The sequence below is a fragment of the Lolium rigidum genome, chromosome 2 (assembly GCF_022539505.1).
Source record: "Lolium rigidum isolate FL_2022 chromosome 2, APGP_CSIRO_Lrig_0.1, whole genome shotgun sequence".
NCBI classification, from domain to species: Eukaryota; Viridiplantae; Streptophyta; class Magnoliopsida; order Poales; family Poaceae; genus Lolium; species Lolium rigidum.
In genome coordinates, this window is record NC_061509.1 from 184973930 (window position 1) to 184999718 (window position 25789).

At 42.5% G+C, this 25789-nt stretch overlaps 2 protein-coding genes across 2 annotated transcripts; one reads left to right on the forward strand and one right to left on the reverse strand.

The window, feature by feature from the left end:
• The first annotated feature begins 10631 nt into the window (after window positions 1-10631).
• LOC124692708 (protein HHL1, chloroplastic-like) lies at window positions 10632-12965 on the forward strand. The gene is made up of 6 exons (XM_047226138.1): window positions 10632-10990; window positions 11078-11215; window positions 11326-11412; window positions 11498-11545; window positions 12296-12503; window positions 12619-12965. Exons 1-6 carry the CDS (start codon window positions 10724-10726, stop codon window positions 12630-12632), a joined length of 762 nt encoding a protein of 253 aa, XP_047082094.1. The 5' UTR covers window positions 10632-10723; the 3' UTR covers window positions 12633-12965.
• Window positions 12966-13062: 97 nt separating this feature from the next.
• On the reverse strand, window positions 13063-15665 carry LOC124692706 (26S proteasome non-ATPase regulatory subunit 6-like). Its single transcript, XM_047226137.1, has 8 exons — window positions 15488-15665; window positions 15289-15403; window positions 14518-14608; window positions 14275-14420; window positions 13969-14188; window positions 13791-13899; window positions 13509-13677; window positions 13063-13399 (listed from the first exon to the last, which is right to left on the reverse strand). Exons 1-8 carry the CDS (start codon window positions 15648-15650, stop codon window positions 13225-13227), a joined length of 1188 nt encoding a protein of 395 aa, XP_047082093.1. The 5' UTR covers window positions 15651-15665; the 3' UTR covers window positions 13063-13224.
• Window positions 15666-25789: the final 10124 nt, after the last annotated feature.

Here is a 25789-nt window from a genome sequence, read left to right on the forward strand (position 1 = left end):
AACAACCCATTATGTCAGAATCAAACTCTAAATTATTAACACTCAAAAGTTTAGTAACTACCTTTGTGTACAATTAAATTCACTTCTAAACTTATTACCAAATATGGTAAACCACAAGGTTTTAAGTGCATAATAGCCACACATTCTTAATTGAATCATAACTTATTAAATATCTGGAATATCACAAAACTAAATTTTTTTACATTACAAATTATAATTCAAACTATTTGAAAAATAAATTATGAGTATTTTGAAACTCATAGGATCATGCCTAGGTGGAATAAAAAACAAACATCCAAAAGTTATGCATAACCTTCAATTTTGACATTTTGACCACAATTATAAGATAAAGCCAATCATATATGATATGGTGTACTATCCGCAAGTATAAAACCATCCACAAGATATTTAGTAACAAATGCCACTTGGCTATCCAAAAACAAATCATATGAGAGGATAATACCCATGCCACATAGGATGAAAATATCTACATAGCTTGCATACTAAGCTATGCCACCTCATGCTTAAATGATTACTAGGGATGAGAGCATCACAACCAAGCACCTTAATACTCGAACTAAAACATGAGTCATCTACCTAGGTGTCATGATACTAGAGCATGCTCAAGCCTATAAAAGGATCTTCCCACATCATCCATTTCATCATCTTGTACCATGATACAAGCAAACCAAAGAATTGGCCCCCTCCATACCTTAGATAGGACCAAGATGAAGCATCTAGGAGGTGGAGGCATACCACAAGAAGCAGGTTTATCAGAATTCCTGAAGCACAAGCTACAAAATATACCAAGGTAGAATTCCTAGGTAGACCATATATTTAGATGATCACATCATCATTTCTTGAGTAGCACCTTAGGTTATAATCCAAGTCCTTGTTGAGTGAGTGAGGCAACTGATATAACCATAGCCAGATCCTTCTAGTTATACTTTAGGAAGCCCATACCATGATCATCACAATTTGGTAATGATCAAAAACCCTTAGAACTTTAAGTAATAATCTATTGAAGTAAGTTGATCATGTATAATGCATGATCATGTTTTGGAGATATAGGAGTACAAGTTAAACCCTACTGTGATAAGTAGATATCATCCACCACATATCATAGGGACCTTAGGTTATAATCCAAGTCCTTGTTGAGTGAGTGAGGCAACTGATATAACCATAGCCAGATCCTTCTAGTTATACTTTAGGAAGCCCATACCATGATCATCACAATTTGGTAATGATCAAAAACCCTTAGAACTTTAAGTAAGAATCTATTGAAGTAAGTTGATCATGTATAATGCATGATCATGTTTTGGAGATATAGGAGTACAAGTTAAACCCTAATGTGATAAGTAGATATCATCCACCACATATCATACTCCAATATCTTGAGTAGAGAAAAAATTGAAGAATATCAAAACCTTGTTTAACCAAGCACTTGTGGCCATACTAACTATATTTTGAGATAAACATCCTATCAATGGTTAGGAAGAGCAACCCTATCCAATTTAACATCGTGTCAACTCACACCTAGAACCATTGCCCACATCCCAACCTTAACTTGTGAATCACTTGGTGATCATAAGTAGAACCCTATAACCACACCTCATTTCCAACTTATGCTTCAATGGGTAAGCATAAGGAAAACTCTAGTACTAAACCTCACAACCAAATCTCAATAGTATGCTTAATTGTTCATATTTAGAAATAAAAATAAGCATATCATCTAAGGGGCCAAATTCACAAGTGTTATATAACCCAAAAACCCCATTATGAGAAAATGTATGCCCTATGAGAGAAACAATATATATCCTAAACATTTTAAGCCAAGGTTTAAGAAAACAATACCAAAGACTTTGGAATAAACCTAAACTAGTCTCCAAGTCTTTAGGAATAATTCAACACATGATAATGCCCTGAGATCATTTCCTTGAACAAGAAACCAAGTAATAAGGTTTGTCTTGAAAATCATTGCCATGTAATACAAAATAAAACCTAACTTATCATTAGGGAATTATTCAATTATTAACAAAAGTATTTTAATACTACAAGATGAGAAAGATAAAAAAATCCTATTATGATACATATGGGAGATTTTGCAATATGTATAATAGGGGCACAAATGCACATATAGACATTATTACTAGCATACCATAACCTACTAGATACTTCTATTACATTTTAGAGTTAAGTCACAAATTTAAAATAACCCAAATAGAATTGAATCCAAAAGGAGAGGGAAATGAAATCATCTCATTTAACATTTGTGCCTACTTAAAAAATTAAGTTGCTATCAATACAAATCCTCCTGGAATAATTCTAATATAAATAAAGCTCTGGAAATCATTTTCAATAAAAATCAACAGAAGCCACACACTCAAGTTACTCCAAATCAAATTTGAATTCAATTGGAATTTGAAAATAGAAAAAGAAAAGAAATAGAAATGGAGAGAGAGAGGGAATCCAGCTAGGGCAGGCCAAGCAACAACACATGCTAGCCCACCGTATCAACCCAAGTAGCCCAGTAGCCAGCCCAACCAATTCAAATACCGTCTCAATATAACCACATAAGCCAAACCACATCATCTTCTTCCCCGAGCTCGACACGCCAGCGAGCAGGCACTGCCACGTCCCGCCGCCGTTCTTGACCAACACGGACGCCAACGACCATCTCATAGGAAAGTACAAGCTCCACCGCGCCCGTCCTATCTGAAAACATCAAGATTCCCGCCCAAAACCAACATCGCCGAGCATCTCGGCCAAACGTCATCGTCGTGCCGTCGCTATAGACCATCAACAGCTCTATAAAACCGCGGAGAGGACCGTCATGAAACCCTAATTCTTCGCCGCCTTTCACATATCTATCTAGCTCTATCTATCTATCACCATAAACCACATTCTACCGCTGGAGTCGCGGAAGAAGCCGACGACTGGAGCCACCCCGGAGCCTGTAGCATGGTAGAGGAGGAGCGCCTCGTCGTGTAGATCACCTGGTTGGAGCCCAGCATCAAGGGGAGGGCATAGCTAAGTGAATTTAGCGGTTACCTTTCTACTGCCATCATCGGGAATGGCAAAGTGGAGCTCGTCTCCATCCATGATTCACTCCGACAACCATCTAGGAAGGATCAGGGTGAGCCTCCGCGTCTCCAGCACTATCTATGGTATCCTAGGGCCGCCAGTAGTTTAGTTTCGAGATCTCATCGTAGTTGCGCCGCCGCAGCACTGCTCGCCGTCACCGTTTCCGGTGACCATTTGGTCACTAGCGCCGCTCATTCGTCTCACCACATCGGGCGGCTCGAACGCACGTGCCCATAGGGTCGCGGGAGCCCTGTACCGTCAGCACCATCACCGTCCCGCTCGCCGGTGACGAACTCCTCTGTCCAGTCAATTTTGCCTTGGTCAGTGCCACGTTGTCGCTGAGGTGCCGTAGACCCCACCTGCCAATGGCTAGAGTTAGGTTCTGTCCTGGTACGTTTAGTATTTTATGTTATTTGAAATTCCACAAAATATCTGAAACTTTGCAAATGCATATAAAATTCATTTCAACTCAAAAAAATACAAATGAGATATCAAAATGCTCACAAAAATAAAATCTATCCAATAAAAATATAATATGATTTTTTTATTAAAATGAAAAATTAATTATTTAAGCCTTTTCTTTTATCCAAAATTTCAAGAAAATTCAATAATTAGTAAAACTTCCTAAAATAAATAAAATCCATTTAGTAAATAATTAAAACACTAAACTTAATTCTCTTTTATCATATTAGCATCAATATTATCTTAGGGGAATTTAAAATCCTAAATTGCATTTACCTTATTTATCCTTTCTTTTAAATGATAAAAAGAAAATCAGATAAATGCCAAACTCAATAGTAACTTGAACTTAAGATTTATTTTTTAATTTCAACATTACTCAACAAATGTTTTCTCAACAATGGTTGGACAAATAGGAAACCCTAATTTATGAAATAAATTATAACTTCATAATTTTATGTGAAACTCTAAAACATTAGGATTGATGAAATGTGATCATATTACCTTCACTTTCATTCATGTATTCATCATTACAAACTCAATACATTTCCATGTTATCGTAAAATAAAAGAAGCTTTATTACTAATAAGTTGGTATTTCATGTGTTCATACTAATAAAACCTAGATGATCAAGTAGGACCAATTAAATGTAAACCCTAGTTCCTATTCTCAAAGTTGTCATCCTTAACTATCCATGTTTAGTGTCAAACCATTGTGATCCACCTTAATAGCAACCAGGTCCAGTATTTTACATCACATACCCATACCCAACTAAACCTATAAGCACTAAATATTTATGAACCATCTTGTTTAGGCACCAATTATTCCTTACTTAGTGAATCTAGAGCAAACCCTAGAAACCATAAGCTTTAATTGAAATACTTCTTATTACTTAAGTAATATGTTCTTCAAAAGTTATTCTTTTAAAGTAAATAAAAAATAGTCATCAACCATGCCTAATAGGACCTATAGACAATAGATGTCTATCACGAGTAAGATATAACCAACCATGATAGCAACCATGTATAATAAATTAATTAATATGCTCATGATTAACTAAACCATGCAACCATTACATGACTAGGAACTCAATCTTGTTTGTAAGATCCATCTAATACTCACTTCAGAAATTCAACTAGGAATCATAATAAACCTTTGGAGTAAGAGGTTATTATTGGAAATACTTATTATTCCTTAAGGAACATGTTTTCAAAATTTATTATTTTGAAGTATATAACAAGTAAACATTAGCCATGCCTTATAGAACCTAAAACTAACAATTATTCTTCACATGTTAAAATTGTGACAATTGTTATGATTGTATGTTCCTACATTGTTATGCTTTGTTATACAACTCATCAGCAATAGCCAACTAATTAAACCCTAATAAGAACCTTGTTTGTGGAACCACTCTAAAAGTGTAACACACCCTCAATAAATCATCACAACTCAATAATCCTAAATCATCGGGGTTAGGTTACGCTTAGGACGATTGCATCTCATACTTATGCATTATAGCATATTTGCCAATCTTTTAAACATTGTCCTTACCGGACAATGATGCTATTTCAAACTTTGGAGTTATCCCGTATCGAAGTCCTTGCCTGCACAATCTTGTAGTCAAGAAAGGCAAGTTCATCGCTTGCTCATGTCACCTTGATTATTTTTACCAAATTACTTACAAAGTATTATACTTATCACTTCTGCATTAAAATCAAAGTATTACTTTTACAATTACGAATATGACTATGTGGTGCAGTGGAACCATGGTATGAGTTTGGTGGAGGTTCCCTTGCAACTGGGTATGTATTCACATAGGATTAACAACAAATGTCGTCCAGTGATTCTTGCGCCGTAATACTCGTGTTAACCATAAGATCTAGAGTGGGATGGAATAGTTAGTTGTTCTTTCCCCTCTCGCATATCAAAGGGTACACCTACCAGTGGGCTGGCTGAGACTGGCAGGAAGGGAGCCCCGTATTGCTCCCACAGTTTGGTGTATCTATGAGGGGTTGTAGGGTGTGTCTCAGGGTCATGCGCCGATGGGTAAGTGATCAAGGTGAAGTCGGAACCTAAACTTAGCATGGCTACAACATTTGGGTGGGTATGCGAGGTCGTGGGAAGGCCCAGTGATTCGCTAGGACCTTATACCTGGCCTCACACCAAGGAAGTGTGGATGGGAAAGATCGCCCGACTGGTAACAAGGATAAGATCTCTTATGGGTAAAATAACACACCTCTGTAGAGTGTATCAAATTGTGGCTTGTCACTCCCTGTTCCGGGTTTGGAACTGCGAACGCCGCTGGAAAGGAAATCCATGAAGTTCTAGACACCCTGTGAAGGCTGACGGACATAGTTTTTCAGAATAAAAGCAACCTTTGAAGAAATGTTTACAAAAACTTGCATTGCCTACGCCTTTCTGGTGCATGGCTGTAGCTAGTGCATTAAACACCTCTTTCCTATAATGAACTTGCTGAGTACACTCGTACTCACCCTTCTTTGAACCCCCTGCTTAGATATGGAGGCATCAAAGGAGGATCTACAATGAAACTCGAAGACAGAGGAAGTCAACTACTTCAAGAGACATGACCCTACTAGCAGAGTCAATGGAATCAACCACTACGTCCACCAGGGAGAGAATCTAGATTAGAAGTAGAAGGGAACTAGCTCCCTAATCCTAGCACCTAAGTTGGTAGAATCCAATCTAGTCTCTCTAGCCAGTCAAGTACCTCTATAGGTAGAGTCAGTATAAGTCTAGTCCACGAGTTGTTCTTCTGGAGTTTATTTGTAGTTTTACCACATTGTAAAGTAGGAGGTTGTGCTGATCTTTTGTAAAGAGTCGGTGAGGTAATTCTATAGACATGCCTTGGACGCGCAAATGTTTCTGTTGTACCACTCCGAGGGATGTAATACTAGTGGAATGGTGTTTCATTGGTGTTATGTCAACGACTTGCATACTACACCATGCACTGGTATGCTGGGTCACCACAATCTGGTTGATGGTCGATTATCCATTATTCAATATGTTGATGATACAATTCACTTTATGGAACATGACATGCAAAAAGCAAGGAACCTAAAGTTTATTCTTTTAGTGTTTGAGCAATTCTCGGGTCTGAAAATAAATTTCCATAAGAGTGAGTTGTTTTGTTTTGGCGAGGCTCAAGACCAGGTTGACTTGTATGCTGAATTATTTGGTTGCCAGCAATGCCAGTTTCCTATTGGGTATTTGGGTGTTCCAATTTATTATCGGAGACTTATAAATGCCAAATGGAAAATGATGGAGGACAAACTCAAAATTATATTATGCAGCTAGAAAGGAAAATTACTATCCTTGGGATGAAGATTAGTTCTTACCAACTCCGTACTCAGCAATATGGTGTTGCATATGATATCATTCTTCCAACTTCCCAGAGGAGTCTTGAAAAGATTGGATTATTTCCGGTCAAGATTCTTATGGCAAGGAGATAGTGAGAAAAAATATCGATTGACATAATGGAGTGTAGTGTGCCGCCCGAAAGATCAAGGAGATCTTTGAATCCAATACCTTCAGATCACAAATAGGTCCCTCCTCGGTAAATGTTTGTTCAAGCTAATAACCGAGGACGGAATATGTCAAACCCTTCTTAGGAGAAAGTACATTGGCATGAATGCATTGTCTCAAGTTTCTTGGAAAATCTAGAGAATCTCATTTTTGGGCTGGTCTTGTGGCGACGAAGAAGTTTTTATTCCCATTTGTGTTGGAAATAGGCCCTATAGGCAAAATTAATATAGTTATTATCATATTTCCTTGTTCTTGATAAATGTTTATACTTCATGCTAGAATTGTATTAAGCAGAAACATTAATACTTGTGGGGTTTGTAGAAAACACCGTGTCCCTAGTAAGCCTCTATTAGACTAGTCCATTAGTTAATGATGGTTAAGCTTTCCTAGCGATGGCCATGTGTTGTCAATTAACAATGGGGTCATATCATTAGGAGAATGACATGATGGACAAGACCTAACTAAGCAAAGCAATACGACTATGTCAATGTTTAATTGTTGTAGCTTTCCAATGTCAAATACTCCAATCCTTAGACCATGAGATTATGCTACTCCCTGTACAGGAAGAATGCTTTGAGGACATCAAATGACACTTTGTAACTGGGTGATCATAAAGGTGTCTTTGGGGATCTCGGAAAGTACTTGTTGGGTGGTATGTACCAAGAGTAGAATTTTTCCATCGGTGTGGCGGACAGATATACTCAGAGCCCGCTCAGGTAATGCACATTCTATATCGCTTGCAAGCATGTGAATAAGGCGTTAGCCACAAGTGAATGATTTGTTACGGTAGGAGTAAAGAGTACTTTCTAGTAACGAGATTGAACTAGTTATGGTTATATCGATGATCGAATGTCGGGCAAGTAAAATATCGCGAGACAAAGGGAGTGGAATACGATATTATTTGAATCCTCGACATTGTGGTGCAACCGATAAATATCTTTGTTGAATATGTGGGAATCATTATGGACATCCACATCCCGAAATTGATTATTGATCAGAGAGGTGTGATACGTCCAAAACGTATCTACTTTCCCGAACACTTTTGCTATTGTTTTGCCTCTAATTTGTGTATTTTGGATGCAACTAACACGGACTAACGCTGTTTTCAGCAGAACTGTTCTGGTGTCTCGTTTTGTGCAGAAATCCAACTTTCGGGAAAAACCTCGGGATTTTTACGAAAGGGCCTATTTTCCCGCAATGCGACGGAGCCGGAAGGACAAGTAAGGTGGAGGCCCGAGGGCCCCACACCATAGGGCGGCGCGGCCCGGGGGGCCCGCGCGGCCTGTGGTGTGGCCCCTCGGCTGGCCTCCGACGCCCCCTTCGGACTACTTATTCGCCTCGACCTAAAAACGCACGGGGAGAAGTCGAAGTTGCCGAAACCCTCCGAACGCCGCCACATCGCGAAACTCCGTCTCGGCAGCCGAAGTCTCCGGTTACGGCACTCCGCGGGACGGGGAATTGGAGGAGATCATCACCGCCATCACCGCCAACGCCTCTCCATCAACCAGCCATGTTTCCCCCATCCATGTGTGAGTAATTCCCCCGCTGTAGGCCGAAGGGGATGGTAGGGATTGGATGAGATTGGTCATGTAATAGCATAAGATTGTTAGAGCATAGTGCCTAGTGTCCGTAGATGTTACTTTTATGATATTGTTGCAACTTGTTATGCTTAATGCTTGTCACTAGGGCCCGAGTGCCATGATCTCAGATCTCGAACATGTTATTGTTTCATCATGATATTCATTGTTTATGGTCTTACCTGCAAGTTGTATACACATGTCGCTCGTCCGGAACCAATGGCCCCGAAGTGACGAAATCGGGACAACCGGAGGGAATGGTAGCGATGTGAGGATCACATGTGTTCACGGAGTGTTAATGCTTTGCTCTGATACTCTATTAAAAGGAGTACCTTAATATCCAGTAGTTTCCCTTGAGGCCCGGCTGCCACCGGCTGGTAGGACAAAAGATGTTGTGCAAATTTCTCATTGCGAGCACGCACGACTATAATTGGAACACATGCCTATTGATTAATTAGTACTTGGATACCGTTTTATTATTATCTGCAAATTCCCTGCTATGATTGTTACATGAGTTTCTCTCATCCATGCAACGCCCGTCATCCGTCCCCGTGCCTACAGTATTTTAATCCTGCTGTTTACTAAAATCACTACTGCTGTCTTTGTTACTCTGCTGCTGTTATTTCACTATTGCTACTACTATAAAGCCGATTACTACGATAAACTCTTGCGAGCAAGTCTCGTTTCCAGTGCGGCTGAATTGACAACTCTGCTGTTAAGGCTTTCAAGTATTCTTTGTCTCCCCTTGTGTCGAATCAATAAATTGGGTAATACTTCCCTCGAAGACTGTTGCGATCCCCTATACTTGTGGGTCATCAAGGTGTCTCGATCATGTCCACAGATTCTCGAACCCGCAGGGTCACACACTTAACGCTCAACATCGCTAGGGTAGAAATGAGATATTAATTATCGTAAGACCGAATATTGTTCAGAGTCTCGGATGAGATCCAGGACATCACGAGGAGCTTCGAAATGGTCCGGAGATAAATATTCATATAAGGAAAGTTGATTTTAGGGTTCAGGAAAAGTTCGAGATTTTTCGGGTATCGTATCGATAATCTTCTAGAAGGTTTCAGTGGTCCCACATTGGGCCCCAACTTTCTGGGAGGGGGCCACATGAGCTGAGGGGATGCAGCCTAGCCACTTGGGCCAGGCTCACCAAGACCTCTAGCCCCCCCCCCCCCTACCAGATGAACTTTATGGTACCCGACGCTAAATGATAGATTGTTTGGGAGGCAATAACAGACTTAACGTGCCTGGCCGTGGTGACGAGTTTCCCATTCCAAGTTGGTAATTTCGTGGCACATTTATCCTCGAGGTGAAGAAAGTCCACCCTTTTGAGGGTTCGAATCGATAGCAAAAGCCCAAAGTATCTAAGGGGAAAGGATGCGCGGGAGGCCAGGATGTCCCTCAAGGATGTCATCAAGGTTCAAGGCGCCGCAACGGATAGGAACCACACTGCTCTCCTGGAAGTTGGTGCATAGGCCGGTCACCTCTCCAAAGCTATGAAGGATTGCCTCTAGGTTTTGAATATCCTCTTTGAAGGGGGCGTCCCCTTGGCGTAAGCCCCGTCCATGACGAATAGGCACACCGGCCACCCCATTCAAGAGCACCCGCGAGGTCATGGCGAAGAGGAGTGCGGCGATCTAATTAGGGAATCTACTTGGAAAGCCTCTTCTTTGCAATAAGTCGATATTGTAGTCCCAATGAACGTATTTATTATTATTATTATTACTTCCACTAATTCATGCCACATTGAAAATAATTGCATCCAATAGAAAAGTTCGTTTTATATATCGTTGTTCATTACAAAGCTCAACCGTAAACTAATTTAGAACATAATTTAGACGGAAAATGTAGAGTATTTGAGAAGCGGTGAGAGTATCTATACATGAGTAAAATAAGGCCCGCGTGTCGGCTACCACTTGTCCAGTCACCAGCCGGCTCCTCTCCAGATAAGCTAAAGCTCCTTGCTTATCTTTCCCTCGTCTCCCCTCCACTGCTTCTCCTAGTGCCTCGACGGAGGAAGGACAGTCACACAAGACGAAACAGAGGCATCCATGGAGGTCGTGGGCGGCGTATCGCTGCGGCCGGCGCAGCTCCGGCACCTAACGCGCGGTGATGCCGGCGCGGGCTGTTTCTTGCCGTGTAGGCTGCAGCTGGCACGGACTGCCGTGAGGCCGGCGAGGCGCGCGCTGGTGGTGGAGGCTCGCGGGGGCAGGGGCTGGTCGGACCGGCAGTCCCAGCAGCAGAAGCGTATGCCGCAGCTCCCCAAGATCGAGGACGACGGCAACCCACGCTTCGTCATCTTCATCCGCACCGCCAATGTCTGCCTCGTGGCCCTTTCGCTCCCTCTGATTATACTGTATTACTCCAGCTTCTTCAATCACGAAACCGTCCGTCTTCACCCACAGGTGTACTTCTGGTACCCGCTCAACATCGTCACCGGCGGCACCACCGCTAAGATCATGCTCGCGGCCAAGGACAACTTCCTCGGCAAGTACATCTACAAAGACACGCTCGCAAGGAACCTCGCCACCGTCATCTACAAAGTAACAATCAGATCATCTCATACCCTGGCTCTGTTAACCATACGCATTAGGAATCTACTCATACCTGTGTAATGTAAAATCTGAGCGTTTTCTATGCGCCGTGTATGAAGGATGAGGATGACATAATTGACACCGCTAGAGAGCAGTTCCGCGTGCTCAAGGGCGAAACCGAGTTTAGATACGGCTACAAAGTCGTGGTAATTTTCTGATCCGTGGTACAAATTGAGCAGGTAGTTTCTCAAGTGGAGAATTGCAATTTATACTTCTCATTTGGCTGAGCAGGAGAAAGGAAACCTGAGATCTGCACTGGCGACAAGTGGCGTGATGGAGGTACGTTTCTCTCCAGTGCACCTCTTTCTTGCCTTGTTATATTACCTGTGTGTGCGATGGAGCAACACTGCAGATATTTAGTTATACCCCTTCATTTTGCACTTAGTTTGATGCCAGATTCATGAAGCCGTTCGTAAGATTTTTGGTAGAGTTACTCGAATGTGGTACTCCCTCCGTCCTATGAAAGTTGTCTTAGATATATGTTAAAATTTAGATGTACCTAGACACTTTCTAGTGCATGAACATATCCAAATTTTAACAAATTCAAGACAAGTTTCGTGAGACAGAGGGAGTACATCTCTTTTCCGCATGACGTGTGGGCGGAGCATCTGCAAACCAAAAATTAGAATTTCCCAAGTTTTGCCCATTACGTTGTCTTTGCTACCAAAGATTTTGGTTGCGCTAGCTTTTTTTTTCAGGATTTTCTACAGTGATCATTTTAACGATTTTTGTTATTCGTTTTGGCCATAACCATTCTTTTTTTTAGATGTCATATCCATTCATTGGTACTACTATTGTACAAATGTGATTGGGATCCGCAAACCACATAGAAACTCACTACCTTGAAAAGTTATCACAGGCCAACACTAGCCATATTTAATTCTATAAACTCTGCATCTCTCCCTTGTACTCCTATCCAAATTATTATGAATATATATGATTACAATTGTGCAGAAGTAACATCCACATCAAGTATGGTAAACATGAATGTGTTGGTGCATTAACAGAAAGTACATTTTTTCTTCTCAGCTCCCCAAAAAGGAAGAGCTGAAAAGTGTAGTTGACAAGGTGAAGGACTTCTTCGGTGAGGTGACCTCCGGCGCCAAAGAATCCTTTGCACAGATAACAGGAACTGCCAGCACGGCAGAAGCAGAAGCACAGGCAGAAGATGAGAAGCCCCGTTTCAAGAGACGAAGCAAGAAGAAGGGGAAGCAGCAGAAGCCGAAGCAAGGGTTCAGTAAGTGGAGAGATAACAAATATTACTCCCCCAGACTCATAGTCGGGTCGGATAATATGAAATCTTCAGCCTTTTTATAGCCATCGTCACACACAAACTTTCTTTTATCCTGCAGAGCCGGAGAGCTGATTGTGTCACCCAGCACAACAGGGGTCGTGGAAGCGAGGATCCAGTGAACCGCCGGCTGTAATTTTCCAAGAGCTGTTATGCAGTTTCTCTGAAGCTTTCGAGTTTTGCAACAGACATCGTGTAACCTCCCTGTGGATAACTCGCTTTGTTCATTCTCAGAGTACGATGTTAGGCAGTCTCGCGAAATCTTAGGAACGAGTCATTTGATGTACTTACAGAACGGCAAAGATCAGAGCTGTATATTGATTTTAATCATTTGCAAGAGTTAACAGTGGTTGTAAAAAAACGTGTGCTCATGTGTATCACCCTACGAGTCAAGACTATCTGAATCCAGTTGGAAATGCCTTCTATGAGAAGAACAAATGGAAAACATTGCAATATATGCCAAATATGCAAACAAATAACTTGTGAGAACCAAAACAACAGATGATAGTGCTCTGAAAAAGAAACCGAACAGATTGATCTCAGAATAAACATCCATCAGTCTGATCTGCGGAGATACATGCTCTAAATTCACATGAGACATTCGTGAAATATGTCAGAACAATCTGGCACCTTACTGGGCCAAAGCTCCAATAAGAAATGCAACTTTCTACAGATCAATGACTCGAGAAAGCTTCTGGATGCGGTTCAGCAAGAAGTCCCCTTGCTTGATGGTAGACTGGTAGAAAGCATTCCTCTCATCAGGGCGGTTTGTCTCCAGAACACCAGCAACTTTATCGATCTTGCAGTGAAGCTTCCCAGCTGCAATGAAGCGTGACAGTTCCCTACAACAAGTGAAGGAGAAAGCCTATGAATATGGCACCAGAAAAGGAAATGTGACATACAGTAGTAAAAAATATATATTAAGTAGTGCAGCCGTTTCACATCACTTACTGGTCTATGAAATCAACAGTCACACCAAATGCAGATGCCATAGCTTCCATTGTCACACTCTTGTATGACTCCAAAAATTGTGAGTAGACAACAGTGCGCACTTCCCTCATGTAGTAGCGGAAATGAGGTTGAAGATAACGATCTAACTTGATCTGCTCCGTCAAGCCAGCTGAAAATAATTATTCAACAGGTATTAATACAAACACATGCATATACATTTTTTTTATCAAAATAATGACCGCAAGACTGAACAGATCCTCTGGAGTATAAATCTAGACTTACAGAATGCAACAAAAAATGACTTGTACTGGCAGTTGTACAGGGAGTTGAGAAACTCAGAAAGGTGTGGTACTTTGCCAATCACTGCCAGGATTTCTGGTGCATCTACCACCTGACAAGTTCATTTTGTTAGAGGTAATTATGACACGAAAACCTAGAAGATAGGGCGACGTTCAAATACCTTTTGCTTTAGAGATACACGATCCAATGAGATAATACTCGTGAGGACTGTATAAAAAATGAAAGTATCATATGGAAACAGCTCATAAGTTGTGAAAGTTGAGATTGAGTCCAAAAACAGGCTGGTGGCTTTCTTGAAGTTTCTGGTTGCCATGCAGTATAAGCCTTCATACACCTTCAATCGGTTCTTTCTCTCCCAGTCACCTCCCTCCTCAAACAACCTACAATCAGTGAATAAGTGGTCAAACACCATTACACTGATGTTCCAAACGGAAGAATGGAACTCTACAAACAGAACGGGGCTTACTTCTTTGCCTTATCAATGGATTTTGAGATGAGATCAAAGTCCATGTAGAAAAGGCCAATTTGCAAAGTGTAGAACACAAGATCCATCTTCTGGCCAATGGCTACAGTTTTTCCTTCAGTAACTTTAAGTTGTTCCAACGCTTTTTCCTATAACATTGATTTCAGGAATGTAAACAACTATATTAGAACACAATGCGTCGTTAACCAGGCCTCAGACAAAATATAGAAGTAAACAAGCTCATACCTTCTCGCCAACCCTTACAAAGTACAAGGACTTGGCTAGATGGGCTTCACGCACTTCACTCTCGCCCAAATTCTCTTCAGCGTCGGCAATTCTTTGTATGCAAAACAAAGTTTAGTTTAGAGGAACCAAACCCGTACTTATGAAACTTGAGAACAGTGGAAACATTAGATACAGGATAACTTGGGAGAGCGACATGGATAGTAGGAAACAGAGCATAATTCCATAATCATTGAAAGGAGCACTTTTCATGTTTAGTAACTAATAATTCCTTCTTCTTTCTGATCCAGGTCCCTTATGCCCCACTAAAGAAACCCAGCTTACTCTTAACATTGACTACTCCACAGATCCAAGCTATCCCGAAATGAGTTTTCCCCAGAGTTGAGGATGCAAGAGACCTTGAAATTCTAACTACTCTTCTCAGAGCGCAATTGTACGCCCTAACAGAAATAGTTTCCTGATGCAAATAATGGACTCGTAGCCTTCACAGAAATACTAAACATAATACAAGCACAGTTCTAACACAGAATTGGGGGATGCCTAGATTTGCTTCGCCCTCTTATGAGGAAAGGCAAACGTCAAACTCAGTTCATCTGAACTCACTTCGTGTCATCCTAAACGCGGATAGCTAGTTCATAAGCCAAGCCTGCCCGGTCCAACGCAAAGCAATTTACTGACAAGATCTAGAGTCTACTTAGGTACTTGTAGAGCCCGAATTACCACTAGGCTATTATCCAAAAACTATAAGCAAAACAAGAGGAAGAACCCACTCACTTCTCATCGAGCTTGCGGATCTCCTCGTCGATCCGGGCGCGCATCTCGGCGAGCAGCGAGGCGTCCGGCTCCAACACGCCGGTGGCGGCCAGCGACTCGAACAGCGCAGCCATGTCTGGCAATCAACCCCACAGCAGAAACAAATAAGTTTAGCTGGAACAGTGGATGAGCGGCGAGGGGGGCGGGGCGGCGCGGTTACCATCGGATTTGACGGCGGAAAGTACATCGGCGCGGATGGCGACCTTGGAGAGGTCGTCGACGTCGGGTTGGGAGAGCAGGAAGAGCTTGTTGGCCAGCACCAGGTGCTTCTCCTGGTTCCCATCCTCGCCGCTGGTGCTGCCGCCGCCACCGCCGCCGTCCATGTCGCCGCCGCTCGTCTGGGTTGGGGTCCGATTGGTTCGCTTGGATCGCAAGGCGAAGGCGTCCGGAGTTCGGGCCGTGGTTGGTTGGGGTTGGGTGGTGTCTGTGTCTCTTGCTAGGGCCGGGCTCGTTATCGACGAAAAGTAAGGGCCGAGCTGTAAATGCGCGATCTAACAAATGTATGGGCCGTGGCCCATTAACCATATTTCTATTGGCGAGTCCGGTTCTAAGAGCATCTCCAACAGGCGCTATATATAGGCCGCGCTGTAAAAAAAACGCCGGTATGCAGCGCGCGGGAGGAAAATAGGCGCTCCAGCAGGCGCGGCAAACGATGCGGCGCTGCAATTTTTTTTTGGCGCGCGGCGTTTTGCACAATTCGGAGCACCACATGTGACGCGTCGGCTACAGCGCGCGGCAACGCTCTGCGCACACGCGAAAAGCCAACGGCTGGAAATCCCCTCCCCCCACGCCCACGCCCCTATTTCCCCACCGCCCCGCCGTGATACGTCTCCGACGTATCGATAATTTCTTATGTTCTATGCCATATTATTGATGATACCTACATGTTTTATGCACACTTTATGTCATATTCGTGCATTTTCTGGAACTAACCTATTAACAAGATGCCGAAGTGCCAGTTGTTGTTTTCTGCTGTTTTTGGTTTCGGAAATCCTAGTAACGAAATATTCTCGGAATTGGACGAAACGAAGACCCGGGGGCCTATTTCGCCACGAACCTTCCGGAAGACCGAAGAGCATACGAAGTGGGGCCACGAGGTGGCCGGACCACATGGCGGCGCGGCCAAGGGGGCCCGCGCCGCCCGTGGTGTGGGCCCCTCGTCGAGCCCCCGACTCTGCCCTTCCGCCTACTTAAAGCCTCCGTCGCGAAACCCCTGATGCGAAAAACCACGATACGGAACACCTTCCAGAGACGCCGCCGCCGCCGATCCCATCTCGGGGTATTCTGGAGATCTCCTCCGGCACCCTGCCGGAGAGGGGATTCATCTTCCGGAGGACTCTACACCGCCATGGTCGCCTCCGGAGTGATGAGTGAGTAGTTCACCCCTGGACTATGGGTCCATAGCAGTAGCTAGATGGTTGTCTTCTCCTCATTTGTGCTTCATTGTTGGATCTTGTGAGCTGCCTAACATGATCAAGATCATCTATCTGTAATACTCTATGTTGTGTTTGTCGGGATCCGATGGATAGAGAATACCATGTTATGTTAATTATCAAGTTATTACATATGTGTTGTTTATGATCTTGCATGCTCTCCGTTACTAGTAGAGGCTCGGCCAAGTTTTTGCTCTTAACTCCAAGAGGGAGTATTTATGCTCGATAGTGGGTTCATGCCCGCATTGACACCGGGACGAGTGACGAAAGTTCTAAGGTTGTGTTGTGCTGTTGCCACTAGGGATAAAACATTGGCGCTATGTCCGAGGACGTAGTTGTTGATTACATTACGCACCATACTTAATGCAATTGTCTGTTGCTTTGCAACTTAATACTGGAAGGGGTTCGGACGATAACCCGAAGGTGGACTTTTTAGGCATAGATGCAGTTGGATGGCGGTCTATGTACTTTGTCGTAATGCCCAATTAAATCTCACTATACTTATTATGCCATGTATGTGCATTGTTATGCTCTCTCTATTTGTCAATTGCCCGACTGTAATTTATTCACCCAACATGCTTTTATCTTATGGGAGAGACACCTCTAGTGAACTGTGGACCCCGGTCCATTCTTTTAATACTGAAATACAAATCTGCTACAATACTTGTTTTACTGTTTTCTCTGCAAACAATCATCTTCCACACAATACGGTTAACCCTTTGTTACAGCAAGCCGGTGAGATTGACAACTTCACTGTTTCGTTGGGGCAAAGTACTTTGGTTGTGTTGTGCAGGTTCCACGTTGGCGCCGGAATCTCTGGTGTTGCGCCGCACTACATCCCGCAGCCATCAACCTTCAACGTGCTTCTTGACTCCTACTGGTTCGATTAAACCTTGGTTTCTTATCGAGGAAACTTGCCGCTGTGCGCATCACACCTTCCTCTTGGGGTTCCCAACGGACGTGTCAACTACACGCATCAAGCAAATTTCCGGCGCCGTTGCCGGGGAGATCAAGACACGCTGCAAGGGGAGTCTCCACTTCTCAATCTCTTTACTTTGTTTTTGTCTTGCTTTATTTTATTTACAACTTTGTTTGCTGCATTATATCAAAACACAAAAAAATTAGTTGCTAGTTTTACTTTATTTACTGTCTTGTTTACTAAATCAAAATACAAAAAAATTAGTTACTTGTTTTACTTTACTTAATATCATGCATGTTTTTATTTCACTAGTTAAGCATAATGGAAAACAACAAAAATATGAGAGATCTTTATGAACTTTATCTTGAATTAGGACATGATGTGTTTGAAGAGAGAATTAAAAAACCCATGGAACTTTATATGCATGCTAATGGGAATGTTATTACTATGGATGCTTTGAACACCATGGTTGCTAATGCTATGGAAAATTCTAAGCTTGGGGAAGCTGGCTCTGATGAGCATGATCTTTTTAGTCCCCCAAGCATTGAGGAGAAAATTTTATTTTATGATTACAATATGCCTCCTATATATGATGATAGCCACTTTGTCGAATTTGCTCCCACTACAACTAATAAAATTGATTATGCTTACGTGGAGAGTAATAATTTTATGCATGAGACTCATGATAAGAATGCTTTATGTGACAGTTACATTGTTGAGTTTGCTCATGATGCTACTGAAAATTATTATGAGAGAGGAAAATATGGTTGTAGAAATTTTCATGTTACTAAAACACCTCTCTATGTGCTGAAATTTTTGAAGCTACACTTGTTTTATCTTCCTATGCTTGTCACTTTGCTCTTCATGAACTTGTTTATTTACAAGATTGCTATGCATAGGAAGGATGTTAGACTTAAATGTGTTTTGAATTTTCCTCTTGATGCTCTCTTTTGCTTCAAACACTATTTCTTGCGAGTGCATCATTAAAACTGCTGAGCCCATCTTAATGGCTATAAAGAAAGAACTTCTTGGGAGATAACCCATGTGTTATTTTGCTACAGTACTTGGTTTTTATTTTGTGTCTTGGAAGTTGTTTACTACTGTAGCAACCTCTCCTTATCTTAGTTTTGAGTTTTGTTGTGCCAAGTAAAGTCTTTGATAGTAAAGTAAGTACTAGATTTGGATTACTGCGCAGATTACAGATTTCTTTGCTGTCACGAATCTGGGTCTACCTCCCTGTAGGTAGCTCAGAAAATTAAGCCAATTTACGTGCATGATCCTCAGATATGTACGCAACTTTCATTCAATTTGAGCATTTTCTTTTGAGCAAGTCTGGTGGCCTAATAAAATCCATCTTTACGGACTGTTCTGTTTTGACAGATTCTGCCTTTTATTTTGCATTGCCTCTTTTGCTATGTTGGATGAATTTCTTTGATCCATTAATGTTCAGCAGCTTTATGCAATGTCCAGAAGTGTTAAGAATGATTGTGTCACCTCTGAACATGTGAATTTTTATTATGCACTAACCCTCTAATGAGTTGTTTCGAGTTTGGTGTGGAGGAAGTTTTCAAGGATCAAGAGAGGAGTATGATGCAATATGATCAAGGAGAGTGAAAGCTCTAAGCTTGGGGATGCCCCGGTGGTTCGCCCCTGCATATTCTAAGAAGACTCAAGCGTCTAAGCTTGGGGATGCCCAAGGCATCCCCTTCTTCATCGACAACATTATCAGGTTCCTCCCCTGAAACTATATTTTTATTCCGTCACATCTTATGTACTTTGCTTGGAGCGTCGGTTTGTTTTTGTTTTTTGTTTTTGTTTGAATAAAATGGATCCTAGCATTCACTTTATGGGAGAGAGACACGCTCCACTGTAGCATATGGACAAATATGTCCTTAGGCTCTACTCATAGTATTCATGGCGAAGTTTCTTCTTCGTTAAATTGTTATATGGTTGGAATTGGAAAATGCTACATGTAGTAATTCTAAAATGTCTTGGATAATTTGATACTTGGCAATTGTTGTGCTCATGTTTAAGCTCTTGCATCATATACTTTGTACCCATTAATGAAGAAATACTTAGAGCTTGCTAATTTGGTTTGCATATTTGGTTTCTCTAGAGTCTAGATAACATCTAGTATTGAGTTTTGAACAACAAGGAAGACGGCATGGAGTCTTATAATGTTTACAATATGTCTTTTATGTGAGTTTTGCTGTACCGTTCATCCTTGTGTTTGTTTCAAATAACCTTGCTAGCCTAAACCTTGTATCGAGAGGGAATACTTCTCATGCATCCAAAATACTTGAGCCAACCACTATGCCATTTGTGTCCACCATACCTACCTACTACATGGTATTTATCCGCCATTCCAAAGTAAATTGCTTGAGTGCTACCTTTAAAATTCCATCATTCACCTTTGCAATATATAGCTCATGGGACAAATAGCTTAAAAACTATTGTGGTATTGAATATGTACTTATGCACTTTATCTCTTATTAAGTTGCTTGTTGTGCGATAACCATGCTTCAGGGGACGCCATCAACTATTCTTTGTTGAATATCATGTGAGTTGCTATGCATGTCCGTCTTGTCCGAAGTAAGAGAGATCTACCACCTTAATGGTTGGAGCATGCATATTGTTAGAGAAGAACATTGGGCCGCTAACTAAAGCCATGATTCATGGTGGAAGTTTCAGTTTTGGACATATATCCTCAATCTCATATGAGAATAATAATTGTTGCCACATGCTTATGCATTAAAGAGGAGTCCATTATCTCGTTGTCCATGTTGTCCCGGTATGGATGTCTAAGTTGAGAATAATCAAAAGCGAGAAATCCAAAATGCGAGCTTTCTCCTTAGACCTTTGTACAGGCGGCATGGAGGTACCCCATTGTGACACTTGGTTAAAACATGTGCATTGCAAAGATCCGGTAGTCCAAGTTAATTAGGACAAGGTGCGGGCACTATTAGTATACTATGCATGAGACTTGCAACTTGTAAGATATAACTTTCATAACTCATATGCTTTATTACTACCGTTGACAAAATTGTTTCATGTCTTCAAAATAAAAGCTCTAGCACAAATATAGCAATCGATGCTTTCCTCTTTGAAGGACCATTCTTTTACCTTTTATGTTGAGTCAGTTCACCTATCTCTCTCCACCTCAAGAAGCAAACACTTGTGTGAACTGTGCATTGATTCCTACATACTTGCATATTGTACTTGTTATATTACTCTATGTTGACAATTATCCATGAGATATACATGTTACAAGTTGAAAGCAACCGCTGAAACTTAATCTTCCTTTGTGTTGCTTCAATACCTTTACTTTGATTTATTGCTTTATGAGTTAACTCTTATGCAAGACTTATTAATACTTGTCTTGAAGTACTATTCATGAAAAGTCTTTGCTTTATGATTCACTTGTTTACTCATGTCATTACCATTGTTTTGATCGCTGCATTCACTACATATGTTTACAAATAGTATGATCAAAGTTATGATGGCATGTCACTTCAGAAATTATCTTTGTTATCGTTTTACTCGCTCGGGACGAGCAGAACTAAGCTTGGGGATGCTTGATACGTCTCCGACGTATCGATAATTTCTTATGTTCTATGCCATATTATTGATGATACCTACATGTTTTATGCACACTTTATATCATATTCGTGCATTTTCTGGAACTAACCTATTAACAAGATGCCGAAGTGCCGATTCGTTGTTTTCTGCTGTTTTTGGTTTCGAAATCCTAGTAACGAAATATTCTCGGAATTGGACGAAACGAAGACCCGGGGGCCTATTTCGCCACGAACCTTCCGGAAGACCGAAGAGCATACGAAGTGGGGCCACGAGGTGGCCGGACCACATGGCGGCGCGGCCAAGGGGGGCCCGCGCCGCCCTGTGGTGTGGGCCCCTCGTCGGGCCCCGACTCTGCCCTTCCGCCTACTTAAAGCCTCCGTCGCGAAACCCACGATGCGAAAAACCACGATACGGAAAACCTTCCGGAGACGCCGCCGCCGCCGATCCCATCTCGGGGTATTCGGAGATCTCCTCCGGCACCTCTGCCGGAGAGGGGATTCATCTCCCGGAGGACTCTACACCGCCATGGTCGCCTCCGGAGTGATGAGTGAGTAGTTCACCCCTGGACTATGGGTCCATAGCAGTAGCTAGATGGTTGTCTTCTCCTCATTTGTGCTTCATTGTTGGATCTTGTGAGCTGCCTAACATGATCAAGATCATCTATCTGTAATACTCTATGTTGTGTTTGTCGGGATCCGATGGATAGAGAATACCATGTTATGTTAATTATCAAGTTATTACATATGTGTTGTTTATGATCTTGCATGCTCTCCGTTACTAGTAGAGGCTCTGGCCAAGTTTTTGCTCTTAACTCCAAGAGGGAGTATTTATGCTCGATAGTGGGTTCATGCCTGCATTGACACCAGGACGAGTGACGAAAAGTTCTAAGGTTGTGTTGTGCTGTTGCCACTAGGGATAAAACATTGGCGCTATGTCCGAGGACATAGTTGTTGATTACATTACGCACCATACTTAATGCAATTGTCTGTTGCTTTGCAACTTAATACTGGAAGGGGTTCGGACGATAACCTGAAGGTGGACTTTTTAGGCATAGATGCAGTTGGATGGCGGTCTATGTACTTTGTCGTGATGCCCAATTAAATCTCACTATACTTATCATGCCATGTATGTGCATTGTTATGCTCTCTCTATTTGTCAATTGCCCGACTGTAATTTGTTCACCCAACATGCTTTTATCTTATGGGAGAGACACCTCTAGTGAACTGTGGACCCCGGTCCATTCTTTTAATACTGAAATACAAATCTGCTACAATACTTGTTTTACTTGTTTTCTCGCAAACAATCATCTTCCACACAATACGGTTAACCCTTTGTTACAGCAAGCCGGTGAGATTGACAACCTCACCTGTTTCGTTGGGGCAAAGTACTTTGGTTGTGTTGTGCAGGTTCCACGTTGGCGCCGGAATCTCCGGTGTTGCGCCGCACTACATCCCGCCGCCATCAACCTTCAACGTGCTTCTTGACTCCTACTGGTTCGATTAAACCTTGGTTTCTTACTGAGGGAAACTTGCCGCTGTGCGCATCACACCTTCCTCTTGGGGTTCCCAACGGACGTGTCAACTACACGCATCACGCCGCCGCGAAATTCAGCCGCCTCCGGTCGATTCCGTCGCCAGCCCCGCTGCTGCGCACCGCCGCGGCGTAGATCCGCCTCGCCCGCGCCTCCTCCTGGAAGCAGCGGCCGCTCTGCCGCGTTGTGACGCCCGCGCCACCGCCATCGACGGGCAGTAGTCGATGCTTCTCCTCCGCCTCCGCCTCCTCCTTCCCGCCGCCGTCGCGTTCTCCTCCGCGCCGCCGTCGCCATGTCGTCGTCTTCGTCTTCGAGCTTGCTAACGACATGGCGCGCTCATGGTGCTCGCCGATTTGCTCGCAAGGTACGCACCTCCGCCGGCCGGCCTCCTTGATTTTTCTCACCGATTAGCTACTATAGTTAGTTGTAGTTAAGTAATTTCATATGTATGTTTGCAGAGTTCATCATACGATTCATCGGATGACGTGTACGACCAAGAGGAAGAGGAGAACATATCGCTACTATTAGCATACCGCGTCGTTAAGAAGCCAAAATTTGGTGGATCGGTGTTCGGTAGACAGAAGTTGTGGAGAGAAAGGATTGAAGGGCATGAGAAGTTGATGCGGTCGTATTTCAATGAGAATCTGATATTCCCAGAAAGCTATTTCTGGTGGCGTTTTCGGATGAGTCTCAACTTGTTCAAGCACATCGCAATGGAGGTGACCAAGTATGATCACTTCTTTGAGCAAAGGAGGAATGCCGCCGGAGAACTTGGTCATAGCACATATCAAAAGGTGACCGCCGCCTTGCGTATGTTGGCATATGGTATACCGGCGGATCTAATTGATGATCATTTGGCCATGGGAGAGAGCACTTCTATCTTGTGTGTGAAGAGCTTTGTCGTTGAAATTGTCAATGTCTTTGGCTCCACATACTTGAGAGCCCCCAATGCTCAAGACACTGCAAGACTTTTGGAGATCAGCGCCAATCGGGGGTTTCCCGGTATGCTTGGTTCCATTGATTGTATGCATTGGAGTTGGAAGAATTGTCCAGCGGCATGACATGGATAATTCAAAGGGTACAAGAAGGATGCCACCGTAGTCCTTGAAGCGGTGGCCGACCAAGAGACTTGGATATGGCATGCTTTTTTTGGAATGACCGGGTCTTACAATGACATCAATGTTCTTCAACGATCACCACTAATGACAAGACTTGCAATGCGGGAAGATCCATTGGTGGAGTTTTAAGCAAATGGACACAAGTACAACTATGGCTACTTCCTCGCCGACGGCATATATCCAAGGTGGCAAACATTTGTGAAGCCGATTATTCAACCACGAGGTAAGAAGCAAACCCAATTCCACAATGCACAAGCGGCGGCTAGGAAAGATGTAGAGAGAGCATTTGGAATTTTGCAAGCCCAATTTGCCATTGTTAGAGGACCGGCTAGATTTTGGGACCAAGAATGCCTTTGATATATCATGACCGCTTGTGTCATCATGCATAACATGATTATAGAGGATGATCGCGGGAAAAATGTGGATCATACCCACTACGACTTGATGGGGGTTCCCGTGCAAGTGAGGAGGTCCGCACATAGAACTGCCCGGTTCATTGCCTCATACCATGTCATTCGGTGCAACGACACACATGATGAGCTTTCAAAAAGATCTCGTGGAATAATGGTGGAATTGGAATGGACAACAATAGTTGCATACTTACGGGAGTGATGTTTTGGCTCCTGGGTGCATATGCTCCCTTTAGTTTAAACTGCGACTTTGACATATTTTGAAATGTTAAAAAATTCCAAATGAAAAATTCATGTGTACATCTTCACATGCTAAATGCGCACAAAGTTTTTCCATGAAAAATCAACTTGTAGTTTGAGCTGTGTAAAAAAGACAAAATTTAGTGCTGAAAATAAGACTTTTTGTGAGACTTATTTTATCTTTTTTAGATCGATCATAAAAAATATCGTTTTTTCATGGAACTGCACGAACACACATAGATCATCGAGATGTACATGCGAAATTTTTTATTAATTTTTTTTAATAATAAGAAATATGGTGTTTGGGTGCAGGGAGCATATGCACCCAAGAGTCGAATTGAATTTCCGCATACTTGTTGTATTTGTTTGAAAACTATATGTTGTATTGTCTGAAAACTATGTTGTATTGTTGTATGTTGGACATGTTGTATTTGGTGTGAACAATTTCATGTACTTGTTGACATTGTTGTGAACAATGTATTGTATTTGGATGGAACATTTTATTTGTGAATTTTATATGGTGTTTGATCTTGTTCGATGCATAGTTGTGTTTGTTTGTTGTTTGCGCCGGGCGCTGCAAAATAGAGCATCCGGTGGAGGTGCTTTTTTTTGCGCGCCAATGTGCGCTGCAAAATGGAGCATCCGGCGGGAAAAAATCGGTCCAGCGCGCGTCATCGCGACGGCAGAGTGGTTTAGCGCACCGATTTATAGCGCGCCTGTTGGAGATGCTCTAACTACTCAAAAATGATTTCATCACAAACTTCCTAGCAGAGTTGGAAATATCAAATACTCTGAAATGCGGCAAATGCCCACGTGTGGTTCCTCCATTGCACGTGCCTGCACCTATTTGGATACCTCCCCTTGAAAACTCAGTGAAGATCAATGTTGACGTTGTTGTTTCAAAGCGTGAAAATAGAGGTACGGTTGCAGCAATATGCAGAGATGGAAATGGTGTTTTCCTGGGGCTGTTCCTGGAATATCAGATCCAACGACTTTGGAGAAAATTGCATGCCGGGAAGCGTTATCGCTAGCAGCAGACCTGCATGTCCAACGTATCCGTTATAACCTCCATTCGGGACTCCAACAAAAGCAGCTATCTCAATTCTATGTGAAAGTGCCTAACGCAAAGCTCAGTTTGAGCATGTCCAGTTCATCCACGAAGGAAAGAGGCTCCAATGTCCATGCACACAACCTAGCTCATAGCTATCGTTCTTTTGAAAATGGCCGGCATG